The sequence below is a fragment of the Papio anubis genome, chromosome 10 (assembly GCF_008728515.1).
Source record: "Papio anubis isolate 15944 chromosome 10, Panubis1.0, whole genome shotgun sequence".
In the NCBI taxonomy this organism is placed as follows: domain Eukaryota; kingdom Metazoa; phylum Chordata; class Mammalia; order Primates; family Cercopithecidae; genus Papio; species Papio anubis.
The window spans coordinates 116,616,919-116,638,197 of record NC_044985.1 but is presented as its reverse complement, the minus strand read 5'-3'; the positions used below and the strand labels follow the sequence as shown (position 1 = coordinate 116,638,197).

Genomic DNA, 21,279 nt, shown 5'->3' with positions numbered 1-21,279 from the left:
TCACTAAGAAGACAGAACTATATAAATGTATATGCGAGTAATAACAGAGCCTCAAGACACAAGAGCAAATACTAATATCTAAAGGGAGAAATGAACAAATCAAAAACTGCAGTTTCAGATTTTAGCATCTGTTTTCTTAAGATGAAAATGCATGGCTAATTTTGAAAAAAGTTTAGCATCTCTCCCAGGAATCAATATGACAACTAGATAAAAATTAAGTAAGGATATAAAATATTTAAATGTTATCAGCCACCCTGACCTAATTGTCATTCATGAAACACTACACTCAACAATTGAGAAATATGGATTCTTTATAAATGTAGGCAGCCAGGCTTGGTAGGTCCTGCCTATAACTCTAGCACTTTGGGGGGCTGAGGCAGGAGGATTGTTTGAGGCCAGGAATTCAAGACCAGCCTGGGCAATATAGCAAGACCCCATCTCTACACACTCTATATATTTTTAAATTTTTTTCCTTTTTTAAAAAAGTAGTTAGATTAATAGTGGGGGGTTATATACTAACTTCAGTGACACTAATAATTTTAATAAATTCTGATAACTCACTACCATCAGACCAGCCAAGACTCCGCCTCTATAAAAACTTTTTAAAAAATTAGCCATGCATGGTGGTATATGCTTGTAGTTCCAGCTACTCTGGAGGCTGAAGTGGGAGAATAGCTTGAGCCAAGGAGTTCTAGGCTGCAGTTGAGCTATGATCACACCACTGCACTTCACTGTGGGCAACAGAGTGAGACCTGGACTCAAACAAACAAACAAACAAACAAAAAAACCACCCACAAATGCACATGGAATAATCCACCAAGACAAGTCATATACTGAACCAAAAGGGGTCAATACATTTTTAAAAATTGGGATCTTACAGATTATGTTCTCTGACTACAACATAAAACTAAGTTAGAACTAAATATAAGTAAGGGGCTAGGCACCATGGCTCACGCCTGTAATCCCAGAACTTTGGGAGACCAAGGAGGGCTGATTGCTTGAGCCTGGGAATTCAAGACCAGCCTGGGAAACATGGCAAAACCCTATGTCTTCAAAAAATACAAAAATCAACCAGGTGTAGTGGCATACATCTGTGGTCCCATCTACTCAGGAGACTTAGGTGAGAGGATCACCTGAGCCCAGGGAGGTAAAGGCTGCAATGAGCTGTGACCATACCACTGTACTCCAGCCCAGATGACAGAGCAAAGCCCTGTCTCAAAAAAAAAAAAAAAAGAAAGAATATAAATAAGATTACCTGGAAAAGGCTCCTAAATACTTGGAAATTAAATAACCCATTCTCAAATAACTCATAAGCCAAAGTGGAAATTACAAAAAAAATTCAAAAGTACTTTAAACTAAATAATAAAAATGCAACATACTAAAAATTGTGACATGTAATTAAAGAAGTGCTCAGAAAGAAATGTTGCTTTACATGTATTTATTAAAAAGGAAGAAAGGTTTAAATTTTATTCTCTAAATTTTTGTCTTAAGAAACTAGAAAAAGACACGCAAATTCAACTCAAAGTAGAAGACAGAAAACAACTGTGTGGCAGGAATCAATGAAAAGATAAATAAGTAACAAAGTCAAAAGTTGGTTCTTTGTTCAATCTTTCAAAAGATTGATTAACGGAACACAAACTACCAATATGCAGAATAAAAGGAGGACTATTGCTACGGACCAAACAAACATAAAAAGAATAACAATGAATAAAACTGTGCTATTGAATTTGACAACTTTGTTAAAAGGACACAGATTACAAACACTGACAAGACAACCTGATTAGCCACATAATTCAAAGAAACTGAACTTTATAAAAAATCTCTCCACAAAGAAAACACTAAGCTCTGATGGTCTCAAAGGTGAACTCTATCAAAAACAAGCAGGCCTCGAAGATACTGCAGGTTCAGTACCAGGCTACTGCAATAGAGTGAAGACTGCAATAAAGCAAGTTGTACGAAACTTTTGGTTTCCCGGTGCGTATAAATGTTTATACTCTAAAGTAGTCTATTAGGTGTTCAACCGCATTATGTCTTAAAAAATAATGTCTATACCTTGAAAATCCCTAGGATTTTCAAAATGATAAATGAGCACTGGCTTCAACTTAGTCACCAGCTGCATTAACCCTTAACAAGAGAGTCAGCCTGTCCTTCCGAGGCTTGGAAACCAGGTACTAACTTCTCCTCTCTAGCTATGACAGTCCTAGATGATCTCTTCTTTTATTAGAAGGCTGTTTCACCTACATTGAAAATCTGTTGCTTAAAAAATGCAACAATCACCTGAGCTTTCAGAAAGTTGTATTCTTTTTTGATGGTCTTGGCTTGATGTTGATGGCTGCTGATCAGGGTGGTGGCTGCTGATCAGGGTGGTGGTTGCTGAAGGCTGGGATGACTGGAGCAATTTCTTAAAATAAGACATCAGTGAAGTTTGCTGCATTGACTGACTCTAATTTCTACGAAAGATTTCTCTGCAGTACGTGATGCTGTTTGATAGCATTTTATCTAGGGTAGAACTTCTTTCAAAATTGGAGTCAATCATATCCTTTGCCCACTTTTTGATGGGGTTGTTTTTTCTTGTAAATTTGTTTAAGTTCTTTGTAGGTTCTGGATATTAGCCCTTTGTCAGATGGGTAGACTGCAAAGATTTTCCACCATTCTGTAGGATGCCTGTTCACTCTGATGATAGTTTCTTTAGCTGGGCAGAAGCTGTTTAATTAGAACTCGTTTGTCTATTTTGGCTTTTGTACACTTCTCAAAACAAGACATTTATGCAAAAGAAAAAATGCCCATTATCACTGATCATCACAGAAATGCAAATCAAAACCACAATGAGATACCATCTCATGCCAGTTAGAACGGCAATCATTAAAAAGTCAGGGAAACAACATGCTAGAGAGGATGTGGAGAAATAGGAACACTTTTACACTGCTGGTGGGAGTGTAAATTAGTTTAACCATTGTGGAAGACAGTGTGGCAATTCCTCAAGGATCCAGAACTAGAAATACTATTTGACCCAGTGATCCCATTACTGGGTATATACCCAAAGGATTATAAATCATGCTACTATAAAGACACATGCACACGTATGTTTATTGTGGCACTATTCACAATAGCAAAGGCTTAGAACCAACCCAAATGTCCATCAATGACAGACTGGATTAAGAAAATGTGGTATATATACACCATAGAATACTATGCAGCCATAAAAAAGGATGAGTTCATGTCCTTTGCAGGGACATGGATGAAGCTGGAAATCATCATTCTAAGCAAACTGTCACAAGGACAGAAAACCAAACACCACATGTTCTCACTCACAGGTGGAAGTTGAACAATGACAACCCGTGGACACAGGGCAGGGAACATCACACACCAGGGCCTGTTGGGGGGTGAGGGGCTGGGGGAGGGATAGCATTAGGAGAAATACCTAATGTAAATGATGAGTTGATGGGTACAGCAAACCAACGTGGCACATGTATACCTATGTAACAAATCTGCACATTATGCACATGTACACAAACTTAATTAAAAAAAAAACTGGAGTCAATCTCTCAAACCCTGTCACTGCTTTATCAACTAAGTTTATGTAACATTCTAAATCCTTTGTTGTCATTTCAACAATGTTCACGACATCTTCACCAGGTGTAGATGCCATCTTAAGAAACCACTTTCTTCGCTTATGGAAAGTAGTTGACTCCATAAGAAGCAACTGCTGACACATTCAAACTTTACCACGAGATTATAGCAATTCAGTCACATCTTCAGGCTCTACTTCTGATTCTAGTTCTCTTGCTATTTCCACCACATCTGCAGTTACTTCCTCCACTGAAGTCTTGAACCCCTCACGGTCATCCATGAGGGTGGGAATCAACTTTTTCCAAACTCCTGTTAATGTTGACATTTTGACTTCCTCTCATGAATCACTAATGTTCTTTAATGGCATCTGGAATGGTGAATCCTTTCCAGAAGGTTTTCAATTTACTTTGCCCAGATCCACCAGAGGAATCACTACCCATGGTACACAGAGCATTATTTCTTAAATAATGACACTTGAACATCAAAATTAATCCTTGATCCATAGGCTGCAGAATGAATATTGGCACGGATGAAAACAACATTAATTTCCTTGTACATCTCCATCAGAGCTCTTGGATGACTCGCGGCATTGTCAAAGAGCAGAAATATTTTGAAAGGAGCAGTAGGTCTTCAACGGTGAGTTTAAAATATTCAATATACCACACTGTAAACAGATGTGCTGTCATCCAGGCTTTGCTGTTCCATTTATACGGTACAGGCAGAGTAGGTTTAGTATAATTCTTAAGGACCCTAGGATTTTCAAATGGTAAATAAGCATGGGCTTCAACTTTAAGTCACCAGCTGCATTAGCCCCTAACAAGAGAGTCAGCCTGTCCTTTAAAGCTTTGAAGCCAGGCACTGACTTCTCCAATCTAGCTATGAAAGTCCTAGATAATATCTTCTTCTATTAGAAGGCTGTTTCATCTATACTGAAAATCTGTTGTTTAGTGCAGCCACCTTCATCAATGATCTTAAGTAGGGCTTCTGGATAACTTGCTGCAGCTTCTACATCAGCACTAGCTGCTTCACCTTGTGCTTTTATGTTATGGAAATGGCTTCTTTCCTTAAACTTCATGTACCAACCTCTGCTACCTTCAAACTTTTCTTCTTCAGCTTCATCACCTCTCTTGGCTTTCACAGAATTGAAGAGAGTTTTAAGGCCTTGTTCTGGATTAGGCTTTGGCCTAAGGGAACATTGCAGCTGGTCTGATCTTCTATCCAGACCACTAAAACTACCTCATATCAGCAATAAGGCTGTTTCGCTTTCTTGTCATTCATGTGTTCACTGGAGTAGCACTTTTAATTTTCTTCAATAACTTTTCCTTTGCATTTACAACTTAGCTAACTGGCACAGGGGGTCCTAGCCTTTGGCCTATCTTGGTTTCTGACATGCCTTCCTCACTAAGCTGAATCATTTCTAGCATTCAATTTAAAGTGTGAGACATGACTCTTCCTTTCACTTGAACCCTTAGAGGCCACTATAGGGTTATTAATCAGTCTAATTTCAATAATGATGTGACTCAGTGAATAGGGAGGTCCAAGGAGAGGAAGAGAGACAGGGAATAGCCAGTCAGTAGTCAGAACATACACAATAGGTATGGATTAAGTTTGCTGCCTTATGTGGGCACAGTTCATGGCACTCCACAACAATTTCAATAATGACATCAAAACTCACTTATTATAGATTACCGTAACAGATATAACAGTAAAAAAAATCTGAAACATTGCAAGAATTACCAGTGTCACACAGAGACAAAGTGAGCACACGCTGCTGGCCAACAGACTTGGTCGATGCAGGGCTGCCACAAGCCCTCCAATTTGTAATAAATGAAATATGTGCAAAGCACAAGAAAGTGAAACACAACAAAATGAGGTATGCCTGTATTCAATGAAGAAATAATTCTAATCTTATACAAACTTTTTCAGAAAACAATGAAAGTATCACATTCTAATTTAAGAGGCCAGTATAAACCTAACACCAAAAGGGGACAAAAGCATTACAAGAAAATTATAGGTCAGGCGTGGTGGCTCACTCCTCTAATCCCACCACTTTAGAAGGCCAAGACAAGAAAACTGCTTGAGTCCAGGAATTCAAGACCAGCCCGGGCAACACGGCAAGAAACCATATCTCCACGAAAAATAAAAAAATTAGCCAGGTGTGGTGGCATGCGCCTGTGGCCCAAGCTACTAAGGCAGCTGAGGTGGAAGGCTTGATTGAGCATGGGAGGTCGAGGCTGTAGTGAGCCAAGAAAAGAAAGGAAAAAGAGAAAGAAAATTATAGACCTCTCTCTCCCTCATGAACATAGATGTAAATATTCTTAACAAAACAGTACCAAATTAGGTTAACATATGTATCAAGTAGGGTGGTAATCCAGGAACACAAAGTTGGCTTAACCTTCAAAACTCAGTTATCGATAGTTATTAATAACTGTTATTAATATTAATTAATAATTCACTATATGAGCAGAATGAAAAAAGTAAATGATTATCAATCAATGCAGATAAAGCATTTTACAACCTCAATATATATTCATTAAAAAACTTTCAGTAAACTAGGAGTGGAAAGAAACTTCTTCAGTTGGATAATGGATACCTATGAAAAACGATCAACATATTTAATGGTGAAATACTGGACATTTTCTCCCTAATACTGGAAATAAGGCTATTATCCATTTTAACCACTTCTATCCAAGGTTGGAAAGGAAGAATTAAAACTGCTCCCATTTATCAATAAGATTCCATAGAAAATCCTGAGGAATCAACAAAAGTACTATTAGAGGTAGTAAGTTGAGTTTCACAAAGTATCAGAATATAAGATCTATATATGAAAACCAATCAATTCCATTTCCATATAGAACTGGAAAATAAACAGTTCCCCCGCTGAGACGGAGTCTTGCCCTGTCGCCCAGGCTGGAATGCAGGGATGCCATCTCAGCTCACTGCAACCTCTGCCTCCCAGGTTCAAGCAATTCTCCTGCCTCAGCAACCCAAGTAACTGGGATTATAGGAGCGTAATACCACGCCCAGCTAATTTTTGTATTTTTAGTAGACACAGGGTTTCACCCTGTTGGCCAGGCTGGTCTCGAACTTCTGACCTCGTGATCCGCCTGCCTTGGCCTCCCAAAGTGCTGGGATTACAGGCATGAGCCACCGCACCTGACCTGCGGGAAAATAAACTTTTAAAATTCCATTTATAATAGCAAAAAAGAAAAAACTCAATTTTTAAAAGATGTACATAACCTGTATAATGAAAACAAAATGGCACTGAGAAAAAAACAAGGAAAACATAAATAAATGGAAAGATATACCATGTTCATTGCCTGGAAGACTCAGTATATCTTAAAATGTGAATTCTCTTCAATTTAGATTCCACACAATCCAAATCATAATCACAGTAGGCTTTTACTTATACAGAAATTAAGAAGATAATTTTAAATTTTAATAGGAAGGGAAAAGATCTTAGTCAGCAGTCTTGAATAAAAAGGCAAAGCTCGAAGACATATTTGACTTACTTGTAGTTACTATAAAGCTACAGTAGTAATCAAATAGTGCATACTCGTTTAAGGACAGGCAAACTTATCAGTGGAACAAAAGGGAAGAGTCCAGTAAAAAAAAAAAAAATTTTTTTTATACAATTGACTTTGACAAAAGCACCAAAAATTCAATAGAAAAAGTAAAGACTTTGCAAAAACAGGCACTGGAACAACCCATACCTCATATCATACAGAAAAAAGAATTCTAACTATTTGTAAAACCAAAACTATAAAGCTTTAAAAAAATACAGGAGATATTTTAATAATCTGTAGGCTGGCAAATAGTTCTTATATAGAAACAAAAAAACACTAATAAAAGACAAATGTAATAGGATTTCATCAAAATTAAAAATCTGTACTTATCAAAAGATCCCCTAGGAAAATAAATAGACATGCTATAGCCTGGAGGAAAGTATGCACAACATTTATCTAACAAAGGACATGTACTGAGAATATAAGGAATCCAAACCTAAAAGTAAGGGCTAAAAGTATACAACTTGTAAGAAAAAAATGGATAAATTGGACATTATTGGCCAGGTGCGGTGGCTCATGTCTGTACCCCAACACTTTAGGAGGCCAAGGTGAGAGATCACCTGAGGTTAGGAGGTCAAGACCAGCCTGGCCAACAGAGCGAAACCCCATCTCTATCAAAAATATAGAAATTAACCGAGCGTGGCAGCACATGCCTGTAGTCCCAGCTACTCAGGAGGCTGAAGCAGAACTGCCTGAACCTGGGAGGCAGAGGCTACAGTGAGCCAAGATCGCACCACTGCGCTCCAGCCTAGGCAACAGAGCGAGACTGTGTCTTAAAATAAGAAAGTAAGTAAGTAAATAAAAAATAAAATAAAATAAAAAAGATAAATTGGACATCATTAAAGTGAAAAATTTACGTGTTTCAAAGAACACTGTCAAGAAAGCAAAAAGACACACCTGTAATCCCAGCATTTGGGAGGCCGAGGCAGGCAGATCATCTGAGGCCAGGAGTTGAGACCAGCCCAGCCAACAAGGCAAAACCCCGCCTCTACTAAAAATACAAAAAAATTAGCCGGACGTGGTGATGCTTGCCTGTAGTCCCAGGTACTTGGGAGGCTTAGACACAAGAATCGCTTGAGCTGGGGAGGTGGAGGTTGCAGTGAGCCGAGATGGCGCCACTGCACTCCAGCCTGGGCAACAGAGTGAGGCTTTTGATTTCCAAAAAAAAAAAAAAAAAAAAAAAAGCCAATAAGAGAATATAAAGCCCAGAAATAAATCTACACATTTATGCTCACTGACATAGATGCCAAAAACACACAATGGGGAAAGAACAGTCTCTTTAATAAATGGTGGTGGGAAAACTAGATATTCATAGGCAGAAGAATGAAATCAGAGCCTCATCTCATACCATACATGAAAATCATTACGTTAGAAATTATTGCTGGGTGATGGCCGGGCGCAGTGGCTCACGCCTGTAATCTCAGCACTTTGGGAGGCTGAGGCGGGCAGATCACGAGGTCAGGAGATTGAGATCATCCTGGCTAACAAGGTGAAACCCCGTCTCTACTAAAAATACAAAAAATTAGCCGGGAGAGGTGGTGGGCACACGTAGTCCCAGCTACTCGGGAGGCTGAAGCAGGAGAATGGCATGAACCCAGGAGGTAGAGCTTGCAGTGAGCCGAGATCACGCCACTGCACTCCAGCCTGGGCCACAAAGTGAGACTTGTCTCAGGAAAAAAAAAAAAAAAGAAAAAGAAAAAGAAATTATTGCTGGGTGATTTATGGGAATTTGTTGTACTACCATTCTGCTTCAGTCTGAAACTTGCTTTAAAAAAAACCATGTATTTTACAACATTTCCACTATATAGTTTAGCAAAAACCAGAAAGATAAGACAAATTTTATTTTTCCTCTAGAAAACAGGTTTTCATTTGAAGAAATTTAGACAGAAGTAGTAAGAGCCAGTTAGGTTTCTTTTGGTAATTTTCAGCAACCTGAAAAAATTTTAGATAGGCTATCTTAATGTCCTAGTATTTTCTAAATCACCAATTCCCAGCTTCAAAGGAACAATTAGAAGAGAAAACCATCTGGTCACCTGTTTGCGTAACAATTCTTCCTGCTTCCGCCTTTCTTCCTCTTCTCTTCTCCTCTCTTCCAGTCTTCTAAGAGCTTCTTCTTGCTGCTGTCTTTCTTCCTCTTCTCGCTGTCGCCTTAATGCAATTTCTTGCTCCCGCTGGCGACGCAGAGCCTCTTCCTAAGGAAAAAAGATGGAGGGTGGGGGGTGGGGGAGGGACTCAGGTCTATCATTCAATTTATTATGTCATATTTGGAAAGTAATAGGCTATGTGCTGCTAAGACTCTGTTAAACAGTAAACATAAAAGTAATCATGATCTAGAGTAAAAAGTATACATGTAAATTGGGGAACTGGACACATTACAATAAAAAGAAAATTGAATTTAAAATATTAGTAGTTAAATTACAATAAACTGTGAAGTCTATCCTGGTTTCTGTATTAGCCACATCATTTACTGATTAACCCTATAAAGAGCTACATTAGAATTAAAGCTTTGGTTTCTCCTTTGGTATTTTTAATCCCTATTTTTTTTAATCAACTGGGAACTTAAGGCATAGAGTGGGCAAATCAACATGGCCACCAAAAATTTTGGTGTAAGACAAATTCTCCCAGTCAGAAGTACTGAGTAAAGCCATGTGTCCCACAACATGTTCTGAAGATCAAAAGTTCCACCAATACTATTAAGTATTACACAGAAAGAGGTCCCATTGTTGAGGACCATTTATGGAAAACTGAGCAACACAGAATTAAACATACTTCTTTACTGCAATACTCCTTAGAGCCTCTATATGCTGCGGTATAGTGTGACGCTAAGAATTAACAGTAGTTCTCATTTCATCTCAGCATGGATCTTTTTTGTTTTTCACAGAGCACCTCTTGGGGCCAAAAAGTAGGAAACAAGTGGTAAAGGCTAGACTGTGGGGCTATTAAGAGAGTGGATCCTTTCAAGCGAAGTCTAGGAAAACCCCAATGGAAAAATGAGCCAAGCACATGAATGGTGAATTCCCGACCAAAAAAAAAAAACCCAAAAAACATTAAAAGTGTTATGCCTCACTGGTTATAAATCCTTAAGCAAAGACTTAGCTACAAGGACTTTCATTCAAACACTTATCTAACAGTGAAGAACTAGAAACCACCCTCATGTCCAACAATAGGGAACTGGTTAACTTATTATAATTTACTTATAAAATGAAATTTAATACAGCTAGCAAATATGATGATGTAGATTTTTAGATACACATTTGACATGGAAATATGACATAATTCATGTCAAAAGGAGGGTTATAAAACGTAAGTACAAATAATATATACCTCCAGCCTGGGTGACAGAGTGAGACTCTGTCTCCAAAAAAATAAAAAGAAGAAACCAAAAAGAGAATACAAAGCCCAGAAATAAATCCACACACTTATACTCAATTGATTTTTGACACAGATGCCACAAACACACAATGGGGGAAAGGACAGTCTCTTTAACAAACGGTGGTGGGAAAACTGGATATCCACAGGCAGAAGAATGAAATCAGACCCTCATCTCACACCATATACAAAAATCATTACATTCAAAATTATTGCTGGGTGATTTCTGTCTAAATTTCTTCAAATGAAAACCTGCTTTCTAGGGGAAAAATAAAACGTGTCTTATCTTTCTGGTTTTTGCTCAGTTATACAGGGAAAACGTTGTAAAGCAAATATATGTGTAGAGGTTTTTTTGCTCCCTATTTAGAAACACTAAAATAGAGAGAAGAGGTTCATTAAGGGAAAGAATAAAGAGAAGGTAGAGGTCTTAGTCAAAGATACTTTTTAAAAGTACATTTGAATGGTCAATAAGCATGTGAAAAGATGCCCAACAACACTAATCATTAGAGAAATGTAAATCAAAACCACAATGAAATACCACTTCATACCCATTTAAAAAAGTTATTATCAAAAAGAAACAAAGCAAAACCAAAAAAATAAAATAAAATAACAAATGTTGGTGAGAATGTGGAGACAGTGGAATTGCTGTGCATTGCCAGTAGGAATATAAACTGGTGCAGCAGCTGTGGGAAACAATATGGCAGTTCTTAAAAAAATTCAAAAGAGAATGACCATACGATCCAGCAATTCCACTTCTAGGTATATATGCAAAAGTGTTGAAAGCAAGGACTCAAACAGATATCTATACACCCATGTTCACAGCAGCATTATTCACAATAGCTAAAACGTGGGAGTCATCTAAATGTCCATCAACAGAGGAATGGATAAACACACAACGGAATATTATTCAACCTTTAGAAGGAAGGAAATTCTGATACACGCTGCAACATGAATAAACCTTAAGTGAAATAAGCCCAACACAAAAGGACAAATATTGTATAATTCTACTTACATAAGAAATTGATTTAGCTTAAATTCACAGACACAGAAAGAAGAATGGTGGTTACTAGGAGCTATGAGATGGAGGGAGTGGGGCTCCTTGTTTAATGGGTATGTAGTTTGCAAAACTGGAGAAGTTCTACAGACATGTTTGTGAGGGTTGCACAGCAATATGAATGAATATACTTGACACCACTGAAAGTACACTTAAAATGGTAAATTTTATGTTATGTATATGTTAGCACAATTTTTTTAAAGCCCATGTAACTTTTAAATTTTGACATTTAATGCTGCACATCAAAGTTACTTTCTCATTGTTTTTAGACAGAAGGACAGAACTTCTGAAATCTAACTGGTTTATAAAACCCTAGGAAATATGCAAAGCAAATCAATTCCAGTGGTTTACTAGGACTGACATCCCTACAGTGAGTTGGTGGAAAACAGAGATTCTTTCCAAAGGTGAGTGAGTATTCTAAGGTTCTAACCCCAATCCTATGGCCTTCAGGAGTATCTGTGAAATGATGAAAGAAGGCAGCCTGAAAGCCCTCATCAAGCACTAATCCTATGATCAGAGTCCCCAGACATATACCTGTTTCCTTCGGGCAAGTTCTTCTTCCTCTCGCCTTTTCCTTTCTTCTTCCTGCTGTCGCCGAAGAATTTCCTCCTGTTGTCTTCGGAGTTCTTCTTGCCTCTTTCGCTCTTCCTCTTCCCGTTTCGCCCTCATTTCTGCCTCTCTTCTTTCTTGCTCTAGCTGTGATTACACAAGAGTGTTCTTAGAAACTTGAAACCAAGCACAGGAACACTCCAAAAGCACTGACCAGTAATATTCGCTCATTCAATCAGCTGCTTGTACTGTACTGCAACCAGGTGATCCAAAAGATCAATAGATAAACAAAATATGTTATATACATACAATGGAATATTAATATTATTCAACCTTTAAAAGGAAGGAAATTCTGACATATGCTACAACATGAACACCCTATAACAACTCTAAGCTGTGACACATCACAGTAATTAGAAGAATTTTATGAGTGTCTCAATTGAACGCACTTTCCTCCCACCTGTACTTGCCTCCACACTCCACATTACCATTTTACCACACAAGAGAGTAACATCAGAATGCTCTTGGATGGTATTTCTTTACTCATCCCTACAAATCATTTTCTGATTGAACATTTAACAGTGTGGCTGTAATGTTTTAACAGCAATGTTGCATGAACCTTTCCACATTCTGGGCACTCTAAGGGGGCTGTCACAACCTCAGGGGATAAGAATGCATTAAGAATAAAACAGCAACAACACTCTCTTGCATACATGAGAACCTAGAAATCATTACAATGACACTAGGTATTGATGTAGACATTCTTTTCTGTCAAGTACTAAAACCAAAATTCAAGATTTAGTTCCTCCAAAAAATGTGAATGGAACACACAATCTAATGTTGATGTTGGGCTTTTTGTCTGCTACATCTGTGGATACTAAGAAATATAAACAAATACCACTACAAAGATTCAATGGGAGAACTCAAGCCACATATCACGAGCCTCATAAATAATGTAGTGGATATTTTCTCACATTCTTGTTACTTATAACAAATGTTCATACCATGAATAACGTAACTAAAATATGTATGTGTCTATAATCAACAATGTGCCAACTAATCAAACCAAACATATTAATTTAAATTCTGTTTTGAGGGTTTTTTTTTTTTTTTTTTGGGAGAAGAGGGCACAGTAAAGATACAATATGAATGTACTTACAACAGCTAAGCAGCAGTAAACTGAAAGTAAAAAGTAAAAACTATAGCTAGCTAGAGAGATGAATAAACAGCAATGTTCATGTCCTGTAGCCAGATGACAATGCACTGTTGTAGAAGAATGAGTTTCAGACCTTTGCAGCTTTGGCCTTCTCTAGCTGCTGAAGCTGTTCCAGGGCAGGGCCTGGTGTCGTGGTGTCCAGAGGAAGATCCCATACACTACCACCTTCCCAAACTGTAAGACAACAAAAGAAAGAACGAGGGATGACAGAGCTTACACACATGGTGACATATCCATAGAAATCATGAAAAAAGCTGCTTCCCTGTGCCTAAATGAACTCCACCAAACACATCTGTTTTGCCTCTGAGTAGACTGAACTGCCAATGGACTCTAGTTTCTATGAATATCCTTCAACACATCTAGAATGAAGGGAAGTACCAGGCATTTATTAGGGAATTAACTGCATCCTTACAAAGCTCTATAAGGTTTCTATTCATACCCTCATTTTTACAGATGAACAAACTAAGGGTCAGAAGTAGTTTCTAACACTCCCAAGGGCACATGGCAAGCATGTGGCCATGCCAGGATTTAAATCCCAATGTATTAGACTCCACATAGATTTCCAGTAACCATATAGCCTCTTACTGCACACCAACTAGAGAGAAGTAGGTGGTTGCACAATATTGTGAATGCCACTCAAGTGTTCACTTTAAAATGGTTAATTCTGTGTTAAGTGAATTTCATCTCAATAAAGAGAGAGTGAAAGTAAGCATTACAGCTGGAGCTGTGGAGACCTCTGGAAAGGCCAGGCAGGTCTTACAAGTGAGACCTGGTCCTGCTAACCTGAAGGGCACTGCAAGATCACATTTGGAAGTAAACAGATAATGGCTTGAAGTTTGCTAGCACCATTTTTCAGCATTCTCTGTCTTCTACATTCCTACCATAGTCTAATTATACACTATCAAATACTGTCTGTATGAAACCAATGGACTACTTTTAAAGGACCTTGACTGCATATAAATCCAAAGAGAGAAATAGTTTAATACAGTACTTAAAAGTTTCCAAAACACTGCAGAATACAGGTTGAGTATCCATTACCTAAAATGCTTGGGACCAGAAGCATTTCAAATTTTGGATTTTTCAGATTTTGAAATATTTGCATATACATAATGAGCTATCTCTGAGATGAGATCCAACAAAAAATTCATTAATCTTTCATATACACTTTGTAGACACAGCCTGAAGGTACTTTTTTTTTTTTGAGATGGAGTCGCACTCTGTCACCCCAGCTGGAGTGCAGTGGTGCGATCTCGGCTCACTGCAACCTCCGCCAGGGTTCAAGCGATTCTCCTGCCTCAGCCTCCGGAGTAGCTGGGATTATAGGCCCCCGCCACCACGCCTGGCTAATTTTTTTTTTATTTTTAGTAGAGACGGGGTTTCACCATCTTGGCCAGGCTGGTCTTGAACTTCTGACCTCGTAATCCACCTGTCTCGGCCTCCCAAAGTGCTGGGATTGCAGGCGTGAGCCACTGTGCCCAGTCAGCCTGAAGGTAGTTTAATGCAACATTTTTAAATAATTTGGGGCATGAAAAAAATGTTTGTGTTAAGTATTTATGTGTAAAATTGTCCAATCGTGGACTGGGCACCAAGTCTCATGCTTGTAATCCTAGTAGTTTGGGAGGCCGAGGCGGGCGGATCACTTGAGGCCAGGAATTTGAGATCAGCCTGGCCAATGTGGTGAAACCCCATCTCTACTAAAACTACAAAAATTAGCCAAGCGTGGTGGTAGGTGCCTGTAATCCTAGCTACTCGGGAGGCTGAGGCAAGGGAACCTCTTGAACCCAGGAGGCAGAGGTTGCAGTGAGCTGAGATTGCGCCACTACATGCCAGCCTCGGCAACACAGCAATACTGTCTTAAAAAAAAAAAAAAAATCCACTTGTGAAATCATGTCAATGCTCAAAAAGTTTTAGATTTTGAAGCATTTTGGATTGTGGACTTTTGGATTAGGGATGGGTGCTCAACCTCTATTCTTAACATCCTAACTATAAATGGCTACCAAGAAAAAATAAGGTACAAACAGCAAGGAAAGTTGATAAGGGAAGGCAATCATCCTTCTGCAAAAATCTGCAGGGTCAATGTTAACAACAGAACCATGACCTGAATGGCTCAACAGCTCTAGAAAAACTCCACCAAGGCCTATAATTCTTGAGGATCTTCAACACCAACTATAATCTCTTGAAAGGACTACCCATGGATCAAACTATCCATCTCTGCAGGTATTCAGACCATAAGAAACAGAGGTGCTCGGCTGGGCGCAGTGGCTCACACCTGTAATCCCAGCACTTTCGGAGGCCAAGGTGGGCGGATCATTTGAGGTCACTTTGAAACCAGACTGGCCACAAAGGTGAAATCCTGTCTCTACTAAAAATACAAAAATTAGTCAGGGGTGATAGTGTACACCTGTAAGTAATCCCAGCTACTTAGGAGGCTGAGGCAGGAGAATTGCTTGAACCCAGGAAGTGGAGGTTGCAGTAAGCTGAGAACGCATCACTGCACTCCAGCCTGGGCGACAGTGCAAGAGTCTGTCTCGGGAAAAAAAAAAAAAAGAAAAACAGCAGTCCTCCACCAATACCAAGACTTAAAAAAATCTCAACCCCAAATTTTCTAATTCGATGTAAAAAGATAAAAGTGAGAAAAGGTGCTCAATTCATAGCAGGTTTTTCTTTTCCCAAAATTTCTGGGTACCTAGAGTGTTTGTTAACATCAATTCTTTTTTTTTTTTTACTTTCTTAGAGACAGAGCCTTGTTCCGTTGCCAAGGCTAAAAAGGCTTGGCATGATCATAGCTCACTGCAGCCTGGAACTCCTGGGCTCAAGCAATCCTCCACCTCAGCCTCCTGAGTAGCTAGCACTACAGGCACACACCACCATGCCTAGCTTGTGTTAATTTCTAACTCAAGAGAATAGATTACCACTACTTATGTTTTTAGGTACGCTTTTTTTCCCCATCTGGCTAAAAAGATCGAAAATAATTTAAATGATTTTTCCACACTGATCACAGCAACATAAAAGAGACGCTGACTCAAAAAAAAAAAAAAAAAAAAAAAAAAAATCCACTAAATAAATTCAAACAAATCCTTAAAAGTATATTTTCAGTAACACCTTCAATATTGCCTGGATCTAGTAAAAAATGAACCTTTTTGTTAACATCAAATACAAATGGATTCAGAAACCTAATATATGTTTTAAGAATTGAATTGTAAAATAATTAATAATATCTAAATCCTCAGAGTGGTACTAAAGGTTAATCTAAGTTTTTACCTGTAGGCTGTGAAGCTGTTGGCTGAAGCTCCCAGATAGAGCCAGTATCTGGCACCGACACAGACCTAGTTACTGAGGGAATGATGTTCTGATCAGATATTCTGCAAAAGGGAAATAAAAAATTAACTTGTTCTTATCATTTGCAAAAAAAAAAAAAAAAAAGAAAAGAGGAAGAGGAATTTCTAGATTATATGTAGGTTCTCCAGGTTATCTGGCTAGAAAACGCCTTCACTCTTTTACTAAAACCTAACACTACACCAAAGCAATTCAGAGTGGAACAAAGAGAAGGACACAATGATCACACTTCTGGAATCCTCTATGGTAATACTAACTTCTAAATGATGGATATACCTACTATATATTCATATCTTAAAGATATGTATACCTTAAAGATACTGTATATCCATATCTTAAAAAAAAAAACCAAATCATCTCAATAGAAGTCACAGAGACAGCATATTATAATGAAAAACTCAATGCACTTTAAGATAAAAGGTCTGCATTTTAGCCTGAGTTTCCTGTGTGTTATATTAATCAAGTCCTATAACCAACCTCTCAGAGTCCCAGTTTGCCCATCCATAAAATGGAGCTCCTACCACGTAAACTGCCTACCTCACAGGATGTGTTAAGGCTCAAAAGAAATACAAACAGTTTTGGCTGAATGAGACAATAAGATTTTTAAGAGCAGTGACTGATACTTGTTCAGGAGAAATATTACTCTGAATGATAATCTGAAACAGCAGAAATTTCTTCTAGACTTCTAGCATAATTTCCTTTTCCTTAGACCTACCTTAATGGCTTTTGAGTTCTAGAAAATTAAAACCTTGTGTGGTGTGGCTAATACTTTGAGATACTACGGGTAAAAGTGAAATTAAAATCCTAGGCTACAGTTTTTCTGTTGCAGGTTCCATAAGATGACACTGTTTCTCAAGTGTGCCCATTACTCTTAGGTCTTTTGATTAATCAAAATTTATCTCTATGAGTAAAATACCAAATAAACGCTTATCTCTACCTGAAATATTTTTTAAAATGTATTGTTTTTACATACAACATGCAGGTATGTGTTGGGAGTGTTCCGGTCCCAGAAATCCCACACTATACCAGAATTTCTCCTTTCTTCTCTTTCTTTCACAACACATGCACCCGATATGACACATAATGGAATGACCACCAACCTCATCTTCAGGGCCTGAAACTGCTGAAGAAGAAGTGCCAACTGCTGTTGCTGCTGAGAAGACAGGGCTGCTTTCTGCTGTTGGGCCAAAACCTGTGCATATTGTTGTCTTCAAAAAGTAAAAAAAGGTATAATCTGTCAATCCACATTTAGTTCACATGGCTGAGATGTTGAAAGACAAAGTTCAATTCAAAGCCCCCCCCCCCCCCGGAAACATTATTAGAAATAGCTATCAAATATATTTTATAATTCTTCATTATAACAGACATATAGAAATGCTTCATTCTAGAAAGAACTGAACTCATAGATGGCATGTTTCCAGGTGAAAGAGGATAGCAAAAAAATTCACAATTCAGTGCAAAGTGGTCTATTCAGAGAAAATATTTTAAAAATCACAAATGTCAAAAACTGGTAAACTCCAAAGATAACCTTTTATCAGAAATCAAGTGAAAAATAAAAGATTCAAATTAGTAGCTTTTTCCATACAATGTACCCTTTGTAAAAAATGTAACACTTCTATAAAAATTCATACATTGATAGTCTTCACCTTGGAAAAATTTAGGTAATTTTTCTTCACTAGATCAGGGTTAAACTTTTGTAATGGGCCAGAGAGTAAATAGTTTCATCACTGCAGGTCATATACTGTCTGTTGCAACTACTCAATTCTACCATCGTAAGGCAAAAGCAGCAATACACATCCCACAAACCAAAAGGTGTGTCTGTTTCCGTAACACTTTGCTTATAAAAATACAGAGCAGGCCAGATTTAGCCCAAAGGTCAGACTTTGCCAACCTCTGCACCACGTAACTGCAAGTCTCATTTCTTCTACAAAAGGGATACAACAAAACCTGACTGACTTTGCTGTCATTCCACACCCCTCCTAAAAGAATTAACCTTAACTTCTTTCCCACCCTCTCGCTTATATTTTATATATATATATATATATATATATATGTATATGTGTATATATATATTTTTTCCTCTGTGGCATTCAAAGCTGAGCCACTCAGGAGGCACTTAGAAACTAAAGAGCTTACAAAATTAAAGTTATGTGTCATCTTCTAAGCTTCTGGTATTTAAAAGTAAGATAAGCTGGGAGTGATGGCTCACACCTGTAATCCCAGCACTTTGGGAGGCGAGGCAGGCAGATCACTTGAGGGTGGGAGTTCGAGGCCAGCCTTGCCAACACAGTGAAACCCTATCTCTACTAAAAATACAAAAATAGGCTGGGCGTAGTGGCACATGCCTGTTAGTCCCAGCTACTCAGGAGGCTGAGGCACATGAATCACTTGAACCAGGGAGGTGGAGGTTGCAGTGAGCCGAGATCATGTCACTGTACTCCAGCCTGGATGACAGAGTGAGGTTCTAATAAATAAATAAACAAACAAACAAATAAATGACAAGACTAAAATTAGAATGTATGGCAGTAAGATGCCACTAGCTGGCCAACTGAAGTGCCACATAAGCCATTAGCTCTCTCTGCTGTAAAAGGTGAGACTTGAGAGCAGATTCTATTTAAAGTCCCTTTTCATGCTGCAGTACATCCTACTGCATAACTCTTCTTACTGTATTAAAAACTGCTGGTACTGCAGGTGCTGCATCTGGTATAAGGCTGTGAGTTCTTGCTGCCTGGTCAGTCGTTCCTGGTCCAGTTCTCCCTAGGAATAAAGTGGTGAGGAAATAAATACCATTAAATAAACTGCAAAGAACCTAAAAGCCACTTAGTACAGGTATCTGAAATCAAAATAAATCTAAGATCTTTACCTCCCACTCTACCCTTTTACCCAAACACTTGAGTAAAAACTCAGACATCTTTAAAAACTAAACAGCGCCTTCTAGTGGAAACAGTGGTGTAAATATTATAAAAGATTCCCTGAAGTGGCAAAGGGTCCTTATTTCAGCTGCCATTCTCCATTCCTGCCCTTAAAGCTGAATGTTCAACTGTACTCCAGAGTTATTACTGTAACTGAAAGACTGTATAATTAGATAATGCAGAAATTAGAGAAACTTGATATAATACAGAAAAATGTAAAAGTATCTAAAGGTCAAAGGAAATGCTATAGAATTTTATAATGGTATATAAGGAATGCAGGGAGCCAGTATCTATCTTAAAGATGTTAAGAATATAAAAAGAGGTCGAGCGCAGTGGCTCACACCTGTAATCCCAGCACTTTGGGAGGCCAAGGCGGGTGGATCACGAGGTCAGGGGTTTGAGACCAGCCTGGCCAACATGATGAAACCCTGTCTTCACTAAAAATACAAAAATTAGCTGGGTGTGGTGGCACACACCTAGTCTTAGCTACTCAGGAGGCTGAGGCAGGAGAATCATTTGAACCTGGGAGGTGGAGGTTGCAGTGAGCCTAGACTGTGCCACTGCACTCCAGCCTGGGTGATAGAGCAAGACTCCATCTCAAAAACAAACAAACAAACAAACAAAAAAAATATATATATATACTTTGATAACTATAACTCCCCCAAAATAAAGTGTTTCTGTTGCTATTAATACATCATGAGTTAGAAAAAGTAAGTTGCAGTAAAATAAAACTAATTTTTTTAGCTTATATGTGAAATAATATGACGAATTTAAATTATGAAAAGTTACAATTAGGAGAAAGAAATATGAAGTATAAGATAACAGAAGAAAAAGTGTAAGTATGACAGACTAGGTAAATCATAAGTTTATATCTTTATTATATATTGATTATAGTTTGAAATAAGACATTTGATACACAATTTCTTGGGGTAGGGATTATCTGAAATTCAGAGACATTTTTCTTGCTTGTTCAATACTGGAGGATAGCTAGTACCTTAGGTTCATCTAAAATGTCTACATGAAAAACTAAGTTTCAAGGTATACATTCATCATGAAGGGGGGCTCTCTTAATCAACAATATTCAGGGCAAATACAATAACAGACAGGAAGCAGGGCTTTGCACAGTTTCCCTCCTACACAGGTATGACTGAGGCTCAGCTCCTGTAACTGGAAACTGGGAAGCGGACTACTGCAAGCATGCCAACATCCAAGAGATGAGCTTTCAGCTTCTGCGATGTGCAAGATCAAAGCCCATCTTAATTTCAGAGAAGGGAAATAAAGCTTAAACTTGATATATAAGTTAAATTTATATGCTGCAATACACAGTATAATTTTTCTTGTGACTTAAAACAACTAGGATGGTGTGAGAAAAAATTCCTCTCACCTAGGAATCTTCCATTCTAGACCACTGCTCTCCACAAACTATAGGTCTCAACACATTAGTGGATTTTGAAATCAAATACTGGGTTAAGATCAACATTTAAAAGAAAAAAAAATGGAAAAAAAGCCACTTTCCTCACCTACACACTCCTTTGACTACAGAGTGTAGGTCTTACTCATCTTCATCTCCTAAGAACCTACTAGGAGGCCTGGCACAGGCCCTCAATATACAATTGATGAATAAGTCAATGATAACTTTACTGTAGAAACGCAGCGTCCATACTAAAGGTTTATGGGCTGGGTACAGTGGCTCATTCCTGAAATCCA

At 38.2% G+C, this 21,279-nt stretch overlaps 1 protein-coding gene across 1 annotated transcript in view; it reads right to left on the bottom strand.

Annotated features, from left to right (window-relative positions):
• Positions 1 to 21,279, bottom strand: part of GIGYF2 (GRB10 interacting GYF protein 2) — a 164,020-nt gene that overhangs the window by 28,582 nt on the left and 114,159 nt on the right. Inside the window, exons 18-23 of the mRNA XM_031651612.1 lie at positions 19,326 to 19,417; positions 17,761 to 17,868; positions 16,586 to 16,686; positions 13,398 to 13,498; positions 12,094 to 12,255; positions 9,170 to 9,328 (exon numbers count right to left, since the gene is read on the bottom strand). Of these exons, the coding sequence (XP_031507472.1) occupies positions 9,170 to 9,328; positions 12,094 to 12,255; positions 13,398 to 13,498; positions 16,586 to 16,686; positions 17,761 to 17,868; positions 19,326 to 19,417 (723 nt within the window). The remainder of the gene's footprint in view (positions 1 to 9,169; positions 9,329 to 12,093; positions 12,256 to 13,397; positions 13,499 to 16,585; positions 16,687 to 17,760; positions 17,869 to 19,325; positions 19,418 to 21,279) is intronic.